Source organism: Neolamprologus multifasciatus, chromosome 7, assembly GCF_963576455.1.
Source record: "Neolamprologus multifasciatus chromosome 7, fNeoMul1.2, whole genome shotgun sequence".
Classification (NCBI taxonomy): domain Eukaryota; kingdom Metazoa; phylum Chordata; class Actinopteri; order Cichliformes; family Cichlidae; genus Neolamprologus; species Neolamprologus multifasciatus.
In genome coordinates this window covers 12,566,231-12,587,427 of record NC_140445.1, presented here as the reverse complement: position 1 = coordinate 12,587,427, position 21,197 = coordinate 12,566,231, and the positions used below count along the sequence as shown (strand labels likewise).

Sequence of the window (21,197 nt, the reverse complement as noted above, 5' to 3'; positions counted from 1 at the left end):
ATCGCCCCTGTCCCACATTATTTCTCCCTTTGTCGTAGCACATTGACATTTTTACGACTGACTCACTCATGACTGAAGTGCATTCTCATTATAGAGCAGTCTTTTATTTCCTTACAAGAAACCTTTGACAAGTAAACACATATGCTGGTCTTCAGATAAAACCTGCCTCAGAACCTCCTTAGTGACTTCTGAATAATATATATGCCCGCCACAATAGGAATATTCAATTTTACCTTGAAATGTTCTTAATATCTTCCACCAACCAAAAGGCCCCCAAAATTTCCATCATCTTCATTTTAAATACTGATAGCTGATATGGAGTTCAAATGCCACGTTCTCTGTCTCCACACTCTCGGATGTTCATCATCTTATTTTGGCTGCTCCCTTTAAGGTGTCACCACAGTGGGTTTTCTACCTTCTCTCCAGTTTTGTTCATCATCTTGTGTCATACAAACTTTTCCATTACACTCTTCATCCTGGGTTTGAGGTCCTTTGTGTGAGTGGTTCTTATAATTTGTTTAAAAATTATTTTCTGTTCCCAGTGTTTCATCCAAGCTGACTGTTGCCTGTGTATAGGAGAACTTCATGATTTGGGTTTAATCACCATGGACTGACTAACTAAATAACATCAATTGTCTGTACTTGTATTTTGAGCTTATTTCCAAAGTTTCAGTTCATTGTGTCTGAAATAAGCTGGTGTAGCTCCCCTCCTTTTAAAGCTAACTTCTTCTGGTTGGCTGGTCCTGTTAAACAGCATCTGTGGAGATATCTGTAGGACTACAATTTAGAAAAGTTGTCCAAATCTAAAGCAGACTTTTCCTTTTCCTAGTGTTGATAATAACAAAAACATAAAATACAGCAAAATCCTCACATTTACCTTGTTTTATTTTAAAAAAGCTTTGACATTCCAGTGTTTCTGTTTTCCATTTTCTAACAAAAGAGGGTGGCAAGATGACACTCCAGATTGTCAACCATTATTCTCAACACATGTAATCAGATCACAGACACCTTCTGTCCAACCACTCAAACAGATGGGCTCGACTCTTTAAAGAAAAAAAAGGGAAAAAAAGCATTTATTAGCAGATGTGTATGCCACTGAATGCATATTCAGGACTAACAGGAAGGGGAAGAGTTTGTCATTTACTCACATATTCACATTGCTGTGCCAAATTCTTACAACAGTATAAATAAAACTGCACACAACCTGCAGTGCCATCAGTGCCCCTTGGTATTTGTAAACTATGCCTCCATTTGCTTCTTTCCTCCACCTCCTGTTTACTGATGACAGCACAAGATGCTAATTTTGCACAAATTGGGAAGATGCAGCAGCTGATGACACCATTTTGGTTCACGAGTCTTTTAGTAGGGGGAGGAAGGAAGATGAGGGAATAAAGCGGGAATGACAAAACCGTTAACACAGGACAAATCTCATAGCATCTACTGCACCTGCTTTTAAAAACACACTAAAGTCCTGGCTCACAAACAGTACTTCAAAAAAAGGCTGCCTCAGCTATTTACAATTAGGTCCAATGTCTGCCTGTGAAACACACCTGAGACAGAAGAGTTGTCCCAGGACAGTTACTATGAAGCTGCATATTGGCTGGACATATAATCTGGTCTAGTATGAACATGAGTGTCAGTATATCCAGTCTAGTCACAGCCTCCTTTGCATTTATCTTTATAACTGTCACTTTTTCTTTTTCCTTCAGCAACGCAAATTCAAGCAGTTGCATATTCGCAGCCTCAACAGAAAGCATGTTTTTGGTGAACATTCATGTTATGATAGTCATAGATGGTCTCTTAAATAATTCTAATCATTCCTGTCTCTAAAAGTTCTGAAGCCTGATTTCTTCTTTGTGCTGGAACAACCTGATTCCACAAGACCGTGTTTACAAGCACCGCTTCCACTAATGGTGCCACTAGTATTAAAAAACAAACAAACAAACAAACAAAAAAAGAGCGGCAGACAATAACCTCCTCAAAAAAGAAAAAAACCCAACCCTGGTTATCTAACTCATTCCAACATTGCTCTTTGTAATACTGCAACTACAGAGGTGGTTCCACTTTTAGTGCTAAAGCCACATACACGCACACAGGGTACACGAAGCAAAGGAATTCTTTTTTTTTTTTTTTAAAGGACGATGACAATAATTTGTGTATGGGGAAACATCAGTCTGAAGGCTTCCTGCAGGCGGTCAGGCATCCAAAAAGTTACAAAGAGTTCATGAGTTCATTGCAAAATTGTGCCCATTTGCTCTCCAATGTGCTGGAAAAGCAATCCTTCAACTGCGTTTTTCTTTTTTTGGAACTCACCAGAAAATAATAAAGTCAAAAATAATAAAAAAGGAAACATAACTGACCAACACACATAGTGGTTTATTGTGTCTTATATTCTCATTTAGTCACGGAGTTGTGGTTGTTGCTCTTTATTATGTACAATATTTTATTAGATTAGCTGTTGTAAAACTGCGTATTCACTAATCTCATATATATATATATATATATATATATATATATATATATATATATATATATATATATATATATATATATATATATATATATATATACACACACACGTCTCTTTTCCTCATTTTTACTTAGAACTGTTGTATAAATTCATGAATTTAATTACAAGCTTATGTGCTATAACAGTTGCAAGTGTTCCAGAGGTGTGTGTTGAAAGAAAAAAAACCCATCAAAAACTCACAAACGCCGAATGAGAATTTCAAGGTCAGAAATGACTGAGAACATGGGAGGCCCAAGAACTTTCATCATCAGTGAAGAGGGAAGGATTTGTAGGATAGCTGGTGGGCTGACAGTAGATGGTGGTGTGGGGCATTTAGGGGTGATGGTTGAGGGCGAGTTATTCTGGACATGCGTGATGGCGTTCATATCTTGAGGTTCTTTATAGTTTCTGTTCTCTTCTTGAGCAGATCTCCCACCTCCTGTAGGGAGCGGAGGTAACTGCACTGCACCTTATCCGTAGCAGCTTTCGTAAACGACACTTCCTCCTGAAACACATGAAAGAGGAGGTGAAACCTCACAGCCGGGTGGGAGATACTACAGTTAAACTTTGGATTTGAGGCTTAAAAGATTTAAGATCTGTAATATCCAAACCCTGTTATGTCTTTCTGCAAATTAAGGTATAAATTCAATCCTAATAGAAAATATCTAATGATTAGTAGTTTCAGGCAAGAAGGTCCTGGGTTTGAATCCACCATATGGGCGGGGCCTTTCTGTGTGTGTCGTTTCTGTCCGGGTATTCCGGCTTCCACCCATGGTCTTCTAAATTGCCCATAGGTATGAATGTGAGTGAATAATTATCTGTGTTAGCCCTGTGACAAACTATCCAGGGAGTATCCTTCCTCTCGTCCTATGGCAGCTGGGACAGGCTGGAGATTTTGTCAGCTACCAAACCTGTGTTTGTTTCTATTTAAAAAACAAAAACAGAACAAAAACATATTTTTCTCTGCACTAACCTGTGTGTATCCTTCCAAGGTTAAAGTGGACAATTTAAGTGATGTCATGGCAGTCTCTTGGCCCTTTATATGCTCCATGGCCTGTGTCAGCAGGTCTTGCAAATTCCCTGTCAGCTCCTGGAAGCCACACATCACCACTGGCTGGAAAAGAAAAGACACAACAACAGTGTTCAGGGCAAGTAGGTGGACAGCAGAGTATTGTTTATGAGTCCATATGCAGATACAGTACACCTAAAAATGGAAGGAGTGAAAGGGGCAACTGTACCAGAGCTGTGTTTGCATCCTTTTTCTTCTTTTTCTTTTTCTGTAAACTAGTCTTCAGTGGTCGAAGGATCTTGGCACAGTAACTAGCCATCCACAGAACTATGCACACGGTCTGAGCAAAATAAAGTGGTGCATATTATAGACAGCATGAGATTTGGTAGAAAATAAGTTGTAAACTGTGTGTGTAGAAACTCAGATGTTTCACCTCAACAAAGAAGACTAGGTTTTCTAATAAGGACGGCTGGGTTTTTAATTTGCCTTCTTTCATTTCCAATAAATCTCCTTTGCATTTATTCAGGATTTCTGTGGACAGAGGAGGAAAACATGAAGCATCCCAGATGTGCAACAATGTTTATTTTTGATAAAGAAAACCATCTAGTGACTCACCTTGAAGCTGAACTACTATTGATTTGAAACCGTTACAGATCTGTGTCTGAAGCTCGGATGACCCATCTAGGAGGGTAAATAAGGAGGAGTGGAGAGAAGAAAATCATCAGGCTAAATCCAATTAGTTTGTTAGTCTTCATGTTACCATTGTCTCTTCTTACCAAGTCCAGCCGTCTCGAGCTCATGTAGGTGGACAGACAACTGCAGGGCTGCAGCCTGACACTGACAGCTTCCACTGGACAAAGCTAGGACCAGACGGGTTGAGGGTGGTCCCAGGATTGGATACTGGAATAACAACATCACCATTAAGGCAAAGCACTCCAGTCCGCGCAAATGTACAGCAAACGTCATGTGAAAATATGGATGACGTAGAGATTTGGTCGAAACTCTCATCTGACCACTTGATGTTGGTGTAAATTAGGTTAATTCCAGTTACCCTGTGCAACATGGATCCAATACATTTGGGGAGGATGTTAAAATTGATACATGACAATAATTAAAAGATCATAAGGTGTATTCCTGATCAAAGAGTTTCCGTTTAAGATCGTTTCACTGCTGACTGGGACACGGTGAGCACACCATCACCACACACACACTAACCAGCTGGAGGAGATTTCTTGTTGAAATATTGTGCCTTTGTATTGTTTGATTCTTGAATCTAAAAATAAACTGTTAGTTGCAGTCACAACAGTCACGATTTTAAAACTCAAATCGGACAACTCTAGACTAATGCACTGGCTCCTTTCTGGAGAATAGAATTCCTTTTGTGCAATCAGTGATGCATTTTCTGGGCAAATGTGTGGACTAAGAAATAGACAGTTGAGATTCAGACTTTTATGTGTCTAAAAGAAAAATCCTTCAAATTCGTTAGAATGCATATGCCATCACCTTTCATGTTTAAAAACAATAAATAAAGAAAATAATCACTCTTTGCCTTCTCTTTCATGTATTGCTGTGAAGTGAGCCTTTGTATATGGGACAAAGGAGTCAGTGAGGTTGACTTCAACTCAAATGTATTTGTGTAGTATAAAATAATACAGTCGCCTCAAGGCACTTTATACTAAACGGTAAAGATGCTACAATAACAGAGACTTGCTTGTTTGTGTGCACCTGTATGTGTTTTTCTGCCATCTGAGCTGCTGTCTGTAGAGTCTGGTTCAGCTGGGAGAGCAGGCTGCTGAGAATTGAGGTCTTGTCTCCCACTCCGTTCTCATTGGATATCGCAGAGTTTTGCTGTGAGGGCATATATGCCAATGCAGCCAATGAGGCGAGGAGGCGAAGCGTTAGAGAACGTATTCTGAGCCACATGGACTCTTCCTCTAGAGACTGACGTCTGTGTTCATCTGTTAGCTGTCTGTAAACAAAAGAGTAGCACAGGGTTGGATTGGAGACTGTGAGTGAGTACCAGCGTCTCTGTAACCAAACAACCCCCCCCCCCCCCCCCCCAAAAAAAAAGGACTATACCTGTCTTTAGGATCCCAGCACGTAAAAACAGTTAGGTCTCTGTTGTCCCTCATACTATCCCAGGGGATGTCATCCTCCTCTGCAGACAAAGACATGGCCTTCACACTCTCTTCCAGACTCAAGACACTGCAAAACAGAAAAATACAACATCACAATCAACTATAGATAGAAATCCACAAGTTGATGTAAATTATTGTGAATATTCTTACATATCAGCCTCAAGGAAGAGGTCGAGCAGCATCCTCTCAGTGCGGACCTGGGCAAAGTGCAGCGACTGGTTTAACCTGTTTCTGAGAGCAATGAACTCTGGGATTTTCTCAAACGCTCCATACTTATATGCCTGGATGATATACTCTGAGGTCTGGTGGAAAGAAGACAGAGGCAAAGGAGAGATAAATAAGGAAGGTAACGTAAGAGCAGGAGATCCAGTAAAAGTCTCTGCAGTTAAATCACAAAGAGGGATAGACTTACATCTTTCTGGTTCGAGTGGAAAAACCTGAGGGAGAAATTACAGGACTGGGAGGCTGCAGCAAACTGACCCAGTGACTCAGCATAGCGCGTTAACAGAAAACTGCAAAAATTAAAAAGATGTTTTTAATTAAAGTATCTGAGTCAAAGCTCAGATAATTTCCTTGGGGATTAATAAGGTATTCTGATTCTGATGAGGGCAAGGACACATTCATCCGAAGTACAAAATTAGTCCGAACATTCTTTTAATAATGGATTGGATTTATATAGCGCTTTTCAAGGCACCCAAAGCGCTTTACAATTCCACTATTCATTCACTCTCACATTCGCATACTGGTGGAGGCAAGCTATGGTTGTAGCCACAGCTGCCCTGGGGCAGACTGACAGAAGCGAGGCTGCCATATCGCGCCATCGGCCCCTCTGGCCAACAGTAGGCGGTAGAGTAAAATGTCTTGCCCAAGGACACAACGACCGGGACAGAGAACCCGAGGATCGAACCAGCGACCTTCCGGTTACAGATACGCTTCCCAACCCACTGAGCCACGGTCGCCCATTTTACTCCAAATTAGGGCTGCCACAAACGATTATTTTGATAGTCGACTAGTCACCGATTATTTTTGCAATTAGTCGACTAATCAGATCATGCATCCATTGGATGTAAAATGTACAACTTATTGCACCAGCATGTATCTGCTCTTATATAACCATCCTTAGCTTACAGCTTTAAGTGTTTAAGGTATGTGCTAACTAAAAATAAAAACAAGATGATAGTTCATTAAATTTTAATGAAATTTGTAGATTGTTTCGGTGGAGTTTAATAAACTCAGCCGTCTGCTCCTTGCTATCTAAAATATAACAGGACACCAGAGTATATCCTCGAGCATCTCACACTTCTGATAATCAGCCGTCTGCTTGACGTTTATTCAGCTGTCTAAAAACTATAACTTATAACTCTCAGCCAAACAGATTTACTCAGGAACAAATAAAATACTGAAAAAAGCCAAACAATAACATTTTTAAGTTATCTAAGTGACTTATATATCATGTTTAACCTGAGTAGCGAAAGACGGGGGTGGGTTTGAAAACGATTTGCCGGGAGTCCGGTGTTCTTACCGGCTCTAGTGAGCCTTGAACCCCGGCTAGCTATCGAGCTGGTGGGTAACAGACGTCTCCGAAAACGTCGGAGCGCTTTTGAAAATATGTGGTGTCTTGATAAACTGAACAGATATTTGAAGTTTACACAGCTACATTCTCGCCTGAAAATATGTTAAACATTTATTTTGTGACCCAGAAAGAATAATAAGAGTGATATTAAAACTAACTAGATGCCACCATTGTTGGAAACTGAGCAGGAATTCCGGGATAGGTCGGGCCACGAAGTATACACCCGACCCATCCTTCAAATCTGGGGAAACGAAGGGTGCATTTGTCGGCCGCATTTGTCAGAGTCTTCGAATTTGGACAGTCTTTGTCGTGTCGCTGTAACGTAATCGGCCTACAAATGCGGGCACAAGGGGATACGGGTCCTGAATTTGGACACAGCTACGATACCGGACACAGCTTCTTCTTCTTTGGGGATTTAACGGCAGCTGGCATCCTTGTACATGCAGTGCTGTCATCTTCTGTTTCAGTCCGTTATTACACTCTTAAATCCTACTTATTCCTACGTCTTTTGGGATCTTACAAAGCTTCAAACGACGTGTCGACTATTAAATTAGTCGTCGACGATTTTGATAGTCAACGTAGTTGTGACTAGTCGACTAATCGTGGCAGCCCTACTCCAACTTTACATTTGATTCAATTGATTCAATTTTATTTTATATAAAATTGAATTGAAGTCAGTTTCCTAACTTAAGGAATACTATAGATGTAATGTTGCAAACGATTGAAGCAACTACCAATTAAAGTGAAGTATGCTGCTGACCGACATATGACATGGTAGCAGACATGTTAGATAGATAGTTAACTATGCAACCAGAGCCTAGAACGCCAAGGAGCGACCAACCATCGGCAACAAAGTGTTGTGTGACGAGAAATCTGCTTTCTTTCCATGTTTCACCACAGAAACATGTTCTGTACTGACCCTATGGTGTCATGCTGTACATGCTTGGCATCCAGGCTTGAGTAAAGGTCCACTACAGGCTCAAACGCCCCCAGTCGACAGTACAGGAGCAGTAACAGCAGCTTGAACTGGGCGTTGGAAGGACTGTGATATAGTCCCTCCTGGAGGAGACCCAAACACTGCCACATCATGTCCTCATCTCCTACAGGCATACAGATACACACATTTAGACACATCACATTACTGAGAGACAGGAAGTTCTGCACTGAAAAAGAAAAACTCACCGGTCTCTGTCCATAAGTCAATGTATACATGAGCGGCCATGAGACAATACATATCAGAAAACTGCAGCTCCGTCTTTAGAGCGTTCTTTCCTGTTGAACAGAGAGACCAAGAAGTCAGAACAAACAAAAACATGCACAAGGAACACAACAAAAATCTTTAAAAGTGTTCAGTTCTTGTACAGTAAAGTCACCCTACCCTACAATTCTTAGAATGTTGACTGCAAACGTCCAACAAAGTCTCCTTTATATCTTAAAAAACATGCCAAATATGACCAAGAAAAGTATGCTTGTCTGTAAAAATGAAAATGAAAAAATGAAGCCAATACCCAAGTGGTACACGTTGTATATAAAAGACAGACAAAGCCACTGTGATGTCACCTACCGGTTAGTGAAGACCTACTATCTGAAACTTCAAGATGAGCATTTTTACCTTCACCTTATTAGCTAACCATAAATCTGCCTGGCTCCACGACAAGATTTCACACCTCTTGGCTGTGGAAAATCTGATGATCCTGAATGAATGTCAATCTTATGGGTCTAAGAGTGAATAAAAATGTTGCTCTCACCAAACTTAAGCCCATGATGATAGTGAGCCTTAAGCTCTGTGATAAGATGTAGTTTGCCATCCACGTCGAGGGAATGATGCAGCCCTAGTGCGCGGCTCAGCTGACACACACACAAATGCCTCTGCAGCGCTTTGGTGTCCTCTGGAAAAGCAAATCCTTCCTCTTCCTGGTTGCCCAGTGGAACTGCCTCACTAAGATGATTAATGAACTAAAAAGAATTTAAAGACAGAAATGTGTTTCACGACCACGCTTTTCATTCTGCAAGAGGCAGTTCCACAGTTCTGCTTTAACTTTCTCTCACCTGAACGTGCTGCTCAGGAGACAGCAGGTGTAGGTATATTTTTAGGTCAGTGATGCAGCAGGGCTTGTCTCCAAACTTGTTGAAGAATTGCACCATTAACTCTAAAGGCTCACCTATTTATGGCCAACCAACAGACTGTCAGACTGAGGCAACAGGACATACATAAATACATGCTTATTCAGTATATGTGTGTGTATGTGTTTTACCTAGCAGGCTTTCCTCAGGACAGCCTCTTTCTCTCAGTCTGTGCATTAATTCAAGACGAGCCAAGTAAGGTCCTCTGAGTGAGCGGGACTCTTTGCTGTCCTCCCCCTTAATCCTCTCCTCCACGAACCTCACCACCTCAACCACAGTGTGATGTACTGAACCCTCTGAACAGCTACAGGATGGACAGAAAAAAAACAACAACTTCAGAGTGGACAAGATATAATATTATGAGAAATAAGAGATAAATTGGACATATATAATATTATATAATGTCTAATTTGGAAAAAAATATCCTCTATAAAGCTTGGAGAACAGCACAGCAGACGGTCATAGACACAAGGTGTTCCACGTCTTGTTTGTCTTGCTGAAGGATGTGTGTATTTTTTAAATTAATAATTCATTTAATAATTAACACATGGCTTTCAGCAACTAGTAGGGATTTTTAAGGTTAAATAGGAGGAATACCTTAGTGAAGGGACTTTTAACCACAAGGTTGGGCGATTAGACGAATATATCGACGATAGGCTCAGCTTTCCGTTGATCGTTTTTACAAGAGTGATTTATTTATTTATTTATTTGCACATGGGTAAGTTTGCTGATAATGTTGGTTGAAGCTAAGAGAAGCAGCTGCGAACAGATGCACCCTCCTCAGAGTGCACTCAAATGCAGCGATTCATTTACTCCAGCTCACAACAGACAGAAAGAAAGGCAGTAGCCTATGTACAGAAAAACACAAAAATATTTTATTTAAATAAAAAAACCACAATGGTGGGGAGGGAAAGAAAGAGAAACTGGCTTCCTTTTTCCACGATAACAGTGTTTACAGGCTGTTCCAGTGTTTATCTGTCTTACACACTCGATCAAACAACAAAAATTAAAAAGTTAAAAATCAAAATGTCTCTTTCATAACATAAAAAACAAAACAAAAAACCTCCAACGTAATGTTAAGTCTTTTGTGCGATTTGGCGCATCTCAAATATATAAATGAACAATACAAAAAGTAGCTATATTAATACTGAAACAAACAAGAAAAGAAAGTAAATTATTAAATAATTATTAAATATTAAATTAAATATTCCTTCCAAACCAGACTTACAAGTTCTAAACGCACAAATCAGTCCGTGCATGATTATACTGCTCCTCCCATCAAAAAGTCAGCGCATGCGCAAATATATTCCGTCCAATAATCGTTGGTTATTGGACTGACGATTTTTGGTTGGAAAACCGAATTGCCCAACCTTATTTAACCATCATGTGTGGGTTTTGTTAAAGTAAGGGAACAGATGCAGAGTTCACACAGATGAAAATCTTTATGCATTCAAACTCAAACACCTGTGTACTCACTGTTCGCCTTCTTCTGGCGGGCTCCACGACTGATCCACCAAGTGAAAGAGAGAGTCAAAGTAAGCCGGGTAGAACTGCCAATCATCAGGACTGCAAAGAAACACATTTTTTTGGTTGTTGTTGTTGGCTGATATCTGTACTCCATCAGAAGTGATGTGCATCGACTGATGCCATGTTCTGATCAGTTATTGGTCTTGGACAGCTTGTGCACTGTTAAGATAAAAGCTCACTCACTTTTTAAGTAGCAGTTTGTGGGCCAAAGCGTTGCACTCTGGCCAGCGTTGCAGTCGCTTGTACAGCATCATACATTTGTTTTCTCTGCTCTGCAGCTCACTGGTCAGCTTCTCTGTGCAAAAATACAAGTATTAGCTGAAGAGGAATTTCAGAATGCACAGCATCAGATTTATAAGCCATGCGTGCCACATTACTTCAAACTATCCCTGTTATTTTATTGAGAATGCTGTTTAACACTTTATGTACTCACTACAGCTTACTTTAAATATAAATAACTTTTACTTCTTCCTGCCAAACATGACTGATACTATTTCAAAGTGTTAATGTCACATGGTCAATTTAAGAAAGTGTGTGTGTTTGTGAGTGTGTGTGGGGATCTACCTACCCCCAAGTGGGCCCCGGATCACTTCAAGGGCCTCTACACATTTCCCCAAGCGTTCTAGGATCATAAAATACAGTTGCACCTACAGAACACAAAAGTTAAAGTGAAAAAGTAAAGACTGTGCAATATTCTAACATTTGTATTTTCATCTTAAACATGTGTAATGAGCAGTTAACACTAAAGTGCAGAATTCAGGGTTTTTTTTTCTGGCAATTAATATGCCATGGGTTTCATTCACTAAAAGTCTTTTTAATGCCAACATGACTACTGTAACTTAAAATATAAGACTCTCTCAGCTGTTAATGAAAATCCAAAGGAAATTCTGAATTTTAAAAAACAAGTTGAGTAACTGGGATTTTGCCAGAATCCTGCTGTCCATTTAAGTTGGTTTCCATTGTCATAACACTGAAGTCATAAAGCCAACATACTCACTTCTGCTTCAGCTTCAATCTTTTCCTCCTTGACCATTTTTTCCACCATGCGTTCAGCCAGAGGCAGGAACATGGTCTGAGCCAACTTTTCATCTTGGGCTGAGATTGCCTTAGAAACAAGCACACAGTACTTTTACTGTCTGTTACCAATCATTCTAATATTTCAGCACTCATGTTATAAAAGCTTTTCTGTACCTGCATCACAAGACTCATGACCGACCAAAAGTAATAGGGATTCTTCGGGACAATTTTATACAAGGCCATTCCTGCCTGTAAATAGGAGGATGTAGCCATTAATACATTAATTCTGCTTCTAAATCAATTGAATTCATTTTCAGGGGAGCCCATAAACCTGCTTGTTGCTCATATGTGCTCTTTTTGAGCTGTCTCACCTGCTGCATCTTTTTGTATTCTCCCACACGAGCGTACGCCATGAAGAGGTGAGAGTGATACTCCTCGCTTAGAGGAACCTTCTTCACTGCAGCCTCATACAGCTTGGTGACCAACTCAGCTGTGGACAACACACACATATTCAATTTTCAGTCATCCAATGTTAATACCAGCTTTCATGTGTGCGCATATATACTCACGACGATGCATCTCTCTGTACAGTATAGTCAGAGCCTGAAGCGAGTTGTCATCAGTGGGCTCGAGAGTGGCCACTTCCTGGGCTAAAGTGAAAGCTTCATCCTGCTTTCCAGTCCTCTGAAGGCCAATCGCCTTCAGGACCTGGAGGAAGCAGAAAAGACTGAGTTATAAAACTGAATGAGAAGGAAAAGGCAAAAAAAAAGAAAAAGATAAACATTACAGATTTCATTGGCACGAATAAAATGGCAAGCCTTTGCAGAGGTTTTCAGTTAGAGCTAGAAGCACAATGGCAACCCAAACAAAGGTTTTCAACAAGACAGTTCCAAAGACAAGGATGCACTAAGAACCGAAAACCTTCTGATGTCAAAAACAGTTTAATAAACAAATTACATTTCTGCTGTCTTGATCATTTTAGAGCTCCACCTGTAACACTGCAGCAGTGGCCCACCTGTAGTTCAGTGTACAGTGTGCCTTAAGCATGAATTTACAGTATTGCAATGATACTCTGCCACTTTGGCTGATGATTGGCTGATTGCTTGCAGTCTGGGAATGGCCCATCTGACTGCAGAGAGCTCTTTCATTGATGGAGGCAGTGTAATATAAGTGATGGTGATACAGCTTCAACTCCAGGATGAAACCTGGAAATTCTCCCAGCTTCTGGCTTCACTTGGGAATTGGATCAACCCAGAATGAGACTCTTCCTTTTCTTTTTTAAGAAACATCAGGACCTTCTCATGATTGCCTGATGCTGACTTCATTTTTTTTTCACGGTGAGTTTTCAACTAAAAAGCAAAGCGTTTAGTGTTTATATATGTTATCTGAATTTCCTGTTGCTTTTTTGCAGCGGTGTGAAATGGCTTTAACTGTTACTTTGCTACAGGCTGCAAAAAAATAGCGAATGCCAACATCTTTATGCTTTTGTTGTTTTAGAAAATAATTTTGAGATGAGACTGTGATTATGACTGGATACCATTGTCACACCTTGGACATACAGAAGTCGTTTGATCATATAAAACACACACACACACACACACACACACACACACACACACACACACACACACACGAGCTCTGGAGAAAAACAATGCTGAGGGACAACAATGTGGAAACTTGATGGGCTGACCCAACACACAAATACTGGATGTGTGTTACTGTGTGTCCAAGCGGACTTCAAAAAGAATATAACAAGAATAAAAGCTCGGCCATCGGGTCTCCTGCCTTCTGTGTAACCAACAGAGTATTACTGAGGAGTTAGAACCAACAGAGTCTCGTGGACTAAGGATGTAGACCTGCTACATCCTTAGCAATCTTATTTTTATTGAATGCTCCTATTGGCTGCCTTTCTCTGTCACTCACAGACCTCTTGCTGAAAGGGGCGAGTGCAGTAGCATTTAAAGCTACAAACACAAAAAAACAAAAACTGGGGTATTCAGGCATGGTCCAAAAAATTGTGTGGTATTTAGTAGAGCAGGGCGATATGACCAAAAATATTTATCACGATATACATTTGAAAATTTGCGATAACTGACAATATAAATGAGACTAGACAAAATACTTTACAACTACACAACTTTATTAGTGCAAAAAACCCCATCAATGTATTTTCACTTAAACAAGCAGCTGTTTTTTATGTGCATTAAAGTTATATAAAAATGCAACAGTGCAAATTCCTTGCTGACAGTTTAACCAAAAGGCATTTCCAGTGGAAATTGGCCAACATATCCTCAGCATAACCATGTATAATATCCACAAAACTTAAAAAGAGGTTATACACACACAATACGGTAATATTATGTTGAAGCACAGTACATATCACTCCACGAGGCTCCTGCTTACGATGCCGTAATGCTCCGAGAATCCATCAAGCGGTGCGGCTTCGTAGCTTAGCAAAGTCGTACTAAAACATTTGACAGATTTTCGAGCGCCGTGTCCCACATAAAATCATTTCGAGGTCAGTAAACACAACCAGAATTCATACATAAGGCACACGGGATTATAAGGGGCACTGTCGATTTTCAGAAAAATCAAATGATTGATTTTAAGTGTGCCGTATTTTCCAAACAACACGGTAATAACGACGGCCCGCTAGCATGCTCTACCAAAAATAGTGCTTTGTTGTGTATCTGACGGACGAAAGCTAAACCAGTTCCACACCACTGAAGTTGCAACATTTTTACAAACCAATTCTGGTTCATCCATTTCATTTAACGATCCGCTTTCGCTCTTCTCATTCTGCGTCACCGCCATGTGCGTATGTAAACATAGGCACTGCGCATGCGCGTTTTAAGCATATTCTATCGCGATATTTCATTTTCCTATCGTTCACCGGTATTACCGTGAACGGTATGATATAGCCCAGCCCTAGTATTTAGTGCTGAAACTTGTAATATACATTCTGGGAACAGGGAATAACAATAACACATATCCCGAAGTCTTAAGATATGGGACCTTAACTTTAAAAACAAGATTCCCATCTTGTTTTTAAAGTTAAGGTCCCATATCTTAAGACTTAAGAAAAAGTCACTAATGAGTCTGACCTACTCAGTCGTCATTTATCAGTTTTAAAACTTTCTTACCAAGATCAGGAATCCTACCAATTTTTACATGTTATATTAAAAAGTAATTATTTTGTTATAACTTGGTAGCAATACAGTGAGAGTAGATGAAAATAAACATGGATCTAAGGGTGGGCGGTATAAACGGTATACGGTAGAAACAATATAAATTTGGCCAACGGTAGAGATTTTGACTATACTGCTCTATCGTGATAGCGCATGTTGATGACGTCATCAAGCTGCGCCTGTTTTGGTCGAAAGCATTGTAGCAGCTGCAAACAACATCATCTGCAAATTATGCCAGGCGACAGTAATAGCAAAGAGTCGAAGCACTTTTGGAATATGGGGAAAGCCAAAAACTGCGCTTCCTCCACTTCCGTACCATTAATTCATTAATGCTGAATTCTCTCGCAGCTGCAGCAGTTGTTGCAGTATATTAATGACTAACATCGTATTGTGGATGGATTATCTCAGTTGTTCTCCTAACTGAAGTTTGGTCCGTTTATAGCATCCTACCATGCAATTGCATTTGTCCCTAACCACCAGAAACCCTCACGTTAACTTTTATCGAGTAGAAAAAAGTTTGCGTTCATCCTTCAGCTTCACTGTGCTAATGGTATGCAAGGCTCGCAAAATTTCAAAATCTCTGGTAGCCCTTCGGGCAGGCATTCTTCAGTTTTTGGTAGCCCAAAATAAATTTAAGTAGCCCGAATAAAAAAAGAATTTTTTTTTACGTTTTGTTTCCTTTACAATATTATACATTAAAGTATAATATTGTAACGGAAACAAAAATTAATCAAAAAAATTGTTAAAATACAAATCACAACAACTGTATAACAATTAAAACCATCAACTCAAATACTTGGTTCTAATTGAACAGAAATTTCTATGAACTTGTAAGAACTGTGTAGAACATGAATTAGTCTGTGTCAGATCCTGAATCTGAAATTTTCACTGAAGTCACGGGTAAGAAGTAAGTGGAACCAAGATCTAGGCCATTTGCTTTTTGAAGTTTGCAAAGACTGCTAAATTCTGCCAATGGTAGTTCACTCTTTGCAATATAGCACGCTGTTCTAAACAGCTTTTTCAGGAGTTCTTGTTGTGCTTGGTTTATTTGTAGTATGTTTTTTTGCAATTGGTGTTTGTTCTGGGAAAGATACTGCAGACTGGGCAATAATGCATTTCTTGCATTTCTCATGGGTTCTGATGGGGTCTTTCTTAAAATGACTGGTCCCAGTAACAAAGGCGCTTGTCGACTCAGAAATCAAATGAAACTCACAACACACCTGGCAGAACATTATGTTATTTAGCTCATCATATTCCAGCCACAGAAATTCTTTTGTCCATGAAACCAAAAAAGCTGCGCTTTCTTTTTGCCTCATAGTCTGATTTGTCCAACATCTTCTCACTCCCAAAGCCTAACATTTTAGGCTAGGTGACAAATCGTCAACATATTACGTTTTCGGCTACCCACCACGTTCCTAAATGACGACCTCGGAAAAATGAGGAAATATGAGAACCGTATGGACTCAATTTACACATGTTCGCTCTTTTCCTTCAAATAGCTTAGAAACACGCTATTTAACATCATTAAAGTCCTGTTTAAGGTGAGGAAAAGGGTTATGGTTAGGGCTAGGGATAAGCTTATGGTTAGGGCTGGAATACAGGGCTGGAACATCTATTACCGCGGGAGCGTCATTGCACTGGATTTCAGCCATAACCCGCCGCGTACCATAAGAACGCCGAAAGTCTCCTTTCGCGTTCCTCAGGAACGCCACGGGACGTGACAAAACGTCGCCATGTTACGCCTCGGGAGTGAGAACGGGCTCGATTTGTCATATCTTTTCCGTTTTGTGATCGGCTTTTCTTTGGCTGCCCCTTCTTCACCCTGACCTGTCTTATTTGGCTCTGCAGAACTAAAATACCAGCGTAAATCCTGCTGCTTTTACACACGTACTTACATAATGATCAGCGATTCTTTGCGCACTCAACCTCTCACATGTTTAAGCTTGTTGTGAGAGATTTCACTTGTCGCGTTTGAATAGTAAGCTAATGAGTGATAAGACGATGTCAGAGGAATTGGTGCGCAATTAATCGTCACTCACCAATCAGTGCTGCCGCTCTCTATACACCGTTCGCGCGATCGCAAAATGAAAATGAAAGCAAAAAGCAAGCGCAAATTCAAACGCGATTTCAATATGTCACATATTGACAGTGGCTCATCGATGCCAATGACATAATTACTCAGCTACATTGGCGAAAGAATGCAAAAGCACTGACATATATTTTCCTATGATAGCCCGACGGGCAGGGCTGAGTTAGATTTTGGTAGCCCGACTGGAAAAATCGCTAGCCCCGGGACGTCGGGCTAGCGATTTTGCGAGCCCTGGTATGCTAACATAGCTGTTTTGCTAGCGATCAAGTAGCACATCATTATATACGAGCTAGTCCCTAGTAACCCTACAAATGTCACTGCTGTTTAGTTTTCTGTCTTCATTTATGTTGGAAGTGACAGCAGAGCTGTACGTTTTAAGTTTTTCAGAAATCTCAGTCAGAACATGCTATATCATGTTTAGGTGGAAACTAGCAAGCTAACTTCCTGCTAACTTCTAACTCCGTTGAATTTCATAAATTCTGTTTTCATGGATGTCTGGATGTTAAACTTAATTGTTACACCTGGTAAAGCAGCAACACTGATCATTTTATTAAAGATGAAAAAATTTAGACTGTTGTTAACTCTCAGAGATGCCGCAGTGTTCGTTTGACTTTGGGACCTGAAGCTGACAGAGTTTTGGACCCAGATTACTCCGCAAGGCCCTCGACTACGGCAGCCGTAATGCTCCGACAATCCATCAAGCGGTGCGCCTTCATAGCTTACTAAAGTCGTACTAAAGACAGATTTCTGCGCACACTGTCGATTTTTGAGAAAATTAAAGGATTTTAAGTGTGCCTTATAGTGTGTAAAATACGTTCTACAGAAGAAAAGAAATATATCGCGATATATATCGTTACCGCACATGCTTCAAATTATACCGTGATATGGATAGTAGACCATATCGCCCAGCCCTAGATCAAACCAGTAAAACAGTTTATTTTGGTGATCTGCAGCGGAGATGAAAGTCAACTTCAAATTTTCAAACTGTTGGACATCTAAAGTGTTACCAGAGTGAGAGTTAGCCGAGTTAGCTGAGAGAGTTAGCTATCATTGTGGGACTGAAAATCCAGAGTGTCTATAATCCCAAGATTAGTAAACTCAGTTTTTACTAACACCGTAATACTTTCTACATCCTTGCTCATCCTCATTAGACGGCAAGTGTGAGTGTCCACATCAATGTTTTTTGTGATTGTGCAGACTGCTCCGAGAATTTACATTACAAATATACATTCACTCTAGACCGGGGGCTTCAAAAAAGCATAACAAGTATGACTACTCAGCTATCAGGTTTCCAGCAGGCTTTGTCTGCAAATAAGTATAATGGAGGCCCAAATCTGCCTTTTGGACCATGCCCACTTTATTAAGAAGAGAAAAAAAGGGGACAAACTAAACAGCGGTTTGGGAAAATGGCACAGCCCTACTCCTGAGACATGCTGAACTGACAAGTGTACCTCTGATCTGTTGTCCAGACGTTATTTTAATTCTGTGACTTTAAGACAGCTGTCCAGTCCTGCTGCAAATCTCTAATAGTGTGCATGAATATTCTGCTTTACAGGTGCTAGATGTGCATGAATCCACTGGATTATTGCAACACCTGTAACTAGCACTGAAATTCAAGCCTGAGCAAAACCTTGATGCGTCCCTCTTCATATTTTGGGACTTCAAATAATGTGATTATTAGAGCAGATGAGCACTGACACTAAAATTTTATAAAAAATACTGTTTTTTAATACATAAGCTCCACTGACCTACAGACCTGTACAGGTTCCTTGCAACAGTGGAGGAACCCTCACAGAACACCAACAGAGCTCAACACTTTCAGCATGAACAGTCATTTAGTCACCCACCTTGGCACAGTGCAGGTCCTTATGTTTCTTCAGCAGTTTATCTGCCTGCTGTATCGCCATTTTGTTATTGCCATTGTCAAGGTAATCTGGGAAGCACAAGAACAACATCGCTTTTATTTAATATTTATTTGGGGGATTGACAAAGTAATTCAGAAACTATTTTGGTTTTGGATTCATTTTTTTCCCTGTTTTCTAAGCAAAAACATCAGAGTGGGCCTGGCTTATCAGGGTTCGTGTTGCAGAGCAGGATAGTATTTTCAAGGGTTTGGAATGCTGTTTAAACAAAATTTGAAATTTTACCATATTAATCTGGGCTACAGATGCTTTCACGTCTAACTGACCTGTAAAGATGATCCACAGATAATGAAAATAACTGCCAGTAAATCTTTCACTATAATTAAATACAGCTTATCTTAGTGAATGGTTAAAGTATGTGGCTTCAGACATAGACAAGAGATACCTCAGTACAGCTGAGTGCCAAAATTAACCGTTCCAGACAGCAGTGTGATTATGTCATGTCTATTCTCTCGGTTTAAACTGCCATCACAGGAGGGAAAAGTTGCTAAATCCTACAGAAACCAGGGGAACCCTGAGGTGTACTTAAGACCCGGTATTGATCAAGTTTCAGCTCTAAGTTGCAGTGAAACTGTAATAACTGCATTACAGTTTAAGCTTCACTCCCAAAGTAACACGGGGGGGCGGGGGGCGCAAAAATCCCCCGCGCGCACACGCACACAGACATGTATACACACATAAAACAATGCGTATTTTCGGTTTGTAGACTTGAAATACTGTTTATCTTCCATCAGTGCAAAACTAGCAGTAAAAGAAATTAAAACAGCTTCAACTGGTGTGAACTGTTTTAATTTCCCCTCACGGAACAACACCAAATAGTCCATTATTTACGTTATTCATCAGCACTGTTACTGAACGGTCCGCGAGCTGACAGCTAGCTAGCTAGCAAGCATTACATCTCAACCGCTAGAGTTAGCTTGAAGCATTGTCCTTAAACTACTATGAACCTAAATTTAGCTGGGAGTTAACAGTGGAACCTTCAGTCTGCTACAAAACAACTAAAGCGTCACAGTGGCGTTAATCGCAAGGGAAATGTATGTCAGACAGAGGAAGCCAACTTGCATCAACGAACAACTTTTCTTTATCTCAACCTGCAGCATGTGCAGGAGCTTATTGATTGACTGCAGCTTAGCTGACACACTAGCAAGCTAAGCTACGCTGTTAAATAGCGCTAGAGGAGAAAGCACTTCGACTTTGAGAACGAGTCAAGCCGAACGACAAATAATGTCCACACGTTTCATTGCAACAACACCACCGAGAATCTCTATAGATTTAAAAGGGACAGGCTGTTTCATTCAGAGACCCGACACTGGAGATGTGTTCTACCCCGGCTTGGTTGAAAACCGGGTAAGGTGCACTGTCATTGGGCGCTGCGGGCAGCAGAGTCCGTGGCTGCAGCTGGAGGGGCCGCATCGCTGCCCCACGACTCCAGCAGCCTCTAGTTTAAACATATTCCCCAGGACAGGCCACAGCTATGTTTACCGAACCTCCACACACAAAGAAATGTGTAACTTTCCATTGAAAACTTACCGTATATAGGTCTGAGCCTCCTGTCGTTTGGATCTTGCACATGGCCTCTCGCCGCCATGGTGTAGTTTACCTGCTGAGTAGATGTTCACGCATGCGTATTCGAAGCGACCTCAGGAAAGACTAAAGGATTATATTTCTCGCTGAAAACGCAAAAGTATTGTACATTATTGTCAGGATGAAACCTGTCTCAACCTATAATAATACAATATGCAAAACAGACAGCTTGCTAACGATTAAAAATTTATTTCATAACCAAGGAAAGTAGTTTTAGAATAGTTCGTGTATTTGTGGCAGATTAAATGTTTCGCTATCCAGATAGATAAAAAAGAATTGTAAATATTGTTTAGCTGTGTTTATCACCTAATAAGTAAAAGAAAAAAAAACGGTTAGGCTGTGACTCAAAACAAAGCTAATTCGGGGCCACAAATTGTAGTAAGACTGGCTATTTTACTAATAATTCAGATTTAGTCAAAGCCCGGCTTTTAAGATTTTAGATCATAATTACAAGTTAAAAACTGAAACGTAGTCAATCAAAGCAGGGGCGATTCTAGGATCAGAGCTTTGGGGGTGC

General features: G+C 40.3%; 1 protein-coding gene and 1 long non-coding RNA gene across 2 annotated transcripts; both read right to left on the bottom strand.

Moving 5' to 3' along the window:
• Nucleotides 1-867: 867 nt before the first annotated feature.
• On the bottom strand, nt 868-20,760 carry naa25 (N-alpha-acetyltransferase 25, NatB auxiliary subunit). The gene is made up of 24 exons (XM_085167369.1): nt 20,627-20,760; nt 19,022-19,107; nt 12,467-12,605; nt 12,269-12,387; nt 12,072-12,146; nt 11,878-11,985; nt 11,449-11,527; nt 11,064-11,175; nt 10,830-10,919; nt 9,485-9,657; nt 9,279-9,391; nt 8,978-9,185; nt 8,412-8,501; nt 8,149-8,329; nt 6,069-6,168; nt 5,807-5,958; nt 5,598-5,723; nt 5,244-5,487; nt 4,295-4,418; nt 4,134-4,199; nt 3,952-4,049; nt 3,748-3,858; nt 3,483-3,623; nt 868-3,014 (listed from the first exon to the last, which is right to left on the bottom strand). Exons 1-24 carry the CDS (start codon nt 20,682-20,684, stop codon nt 2,892-2,894), a joined length of 2,916 nt encoding a protein of 971 aa, XP_085023495.1. The 5' UTR covers nt 20,685-20,760; the 3' UTR covers nt 868-2,891.
• On the bottom strand, nt 14,106-19,015 carry LOC146513873 (uncharacterized). Its single transcript, XR_014875204.1, has 2 exons — nt 17,419-19,015; nt 14,106-15,645 (listed from the first exon to the last, which is right to left on the bottom strand). It is a non-coding gene; the product is annotated as an uncharacterized LOC146513873 (long non-coding RNA).
• Nucleotides 20,761-21,197: the final 437 nt, after the last annotated feature.

Bases quoted from the DNA above. Each gene is read 5' to 3' on its own strand.
- naa25 (XM_085167369.1), bottom strand. From the start codon at position 20,684: ATGGCGGCGAGAGGCCATGTGCAAGATCCAAACGACAGGAGGCTCAGA. The intron at 11,176-11,448 runs GTAGGTAGATCC...ATTTTTGCACAG, and splicing joins GATCCGGGGCCCACTTGGGG to AGAAGCTGACCAGTGAGCTG. The intron at 4,050-4,133 runs GTGAGTCACTAG...CTCTGTCCACAG, and splicing joins AATAGTAGTTCAGCTTCAAG to AAATCCTGAATAAATGCAAA.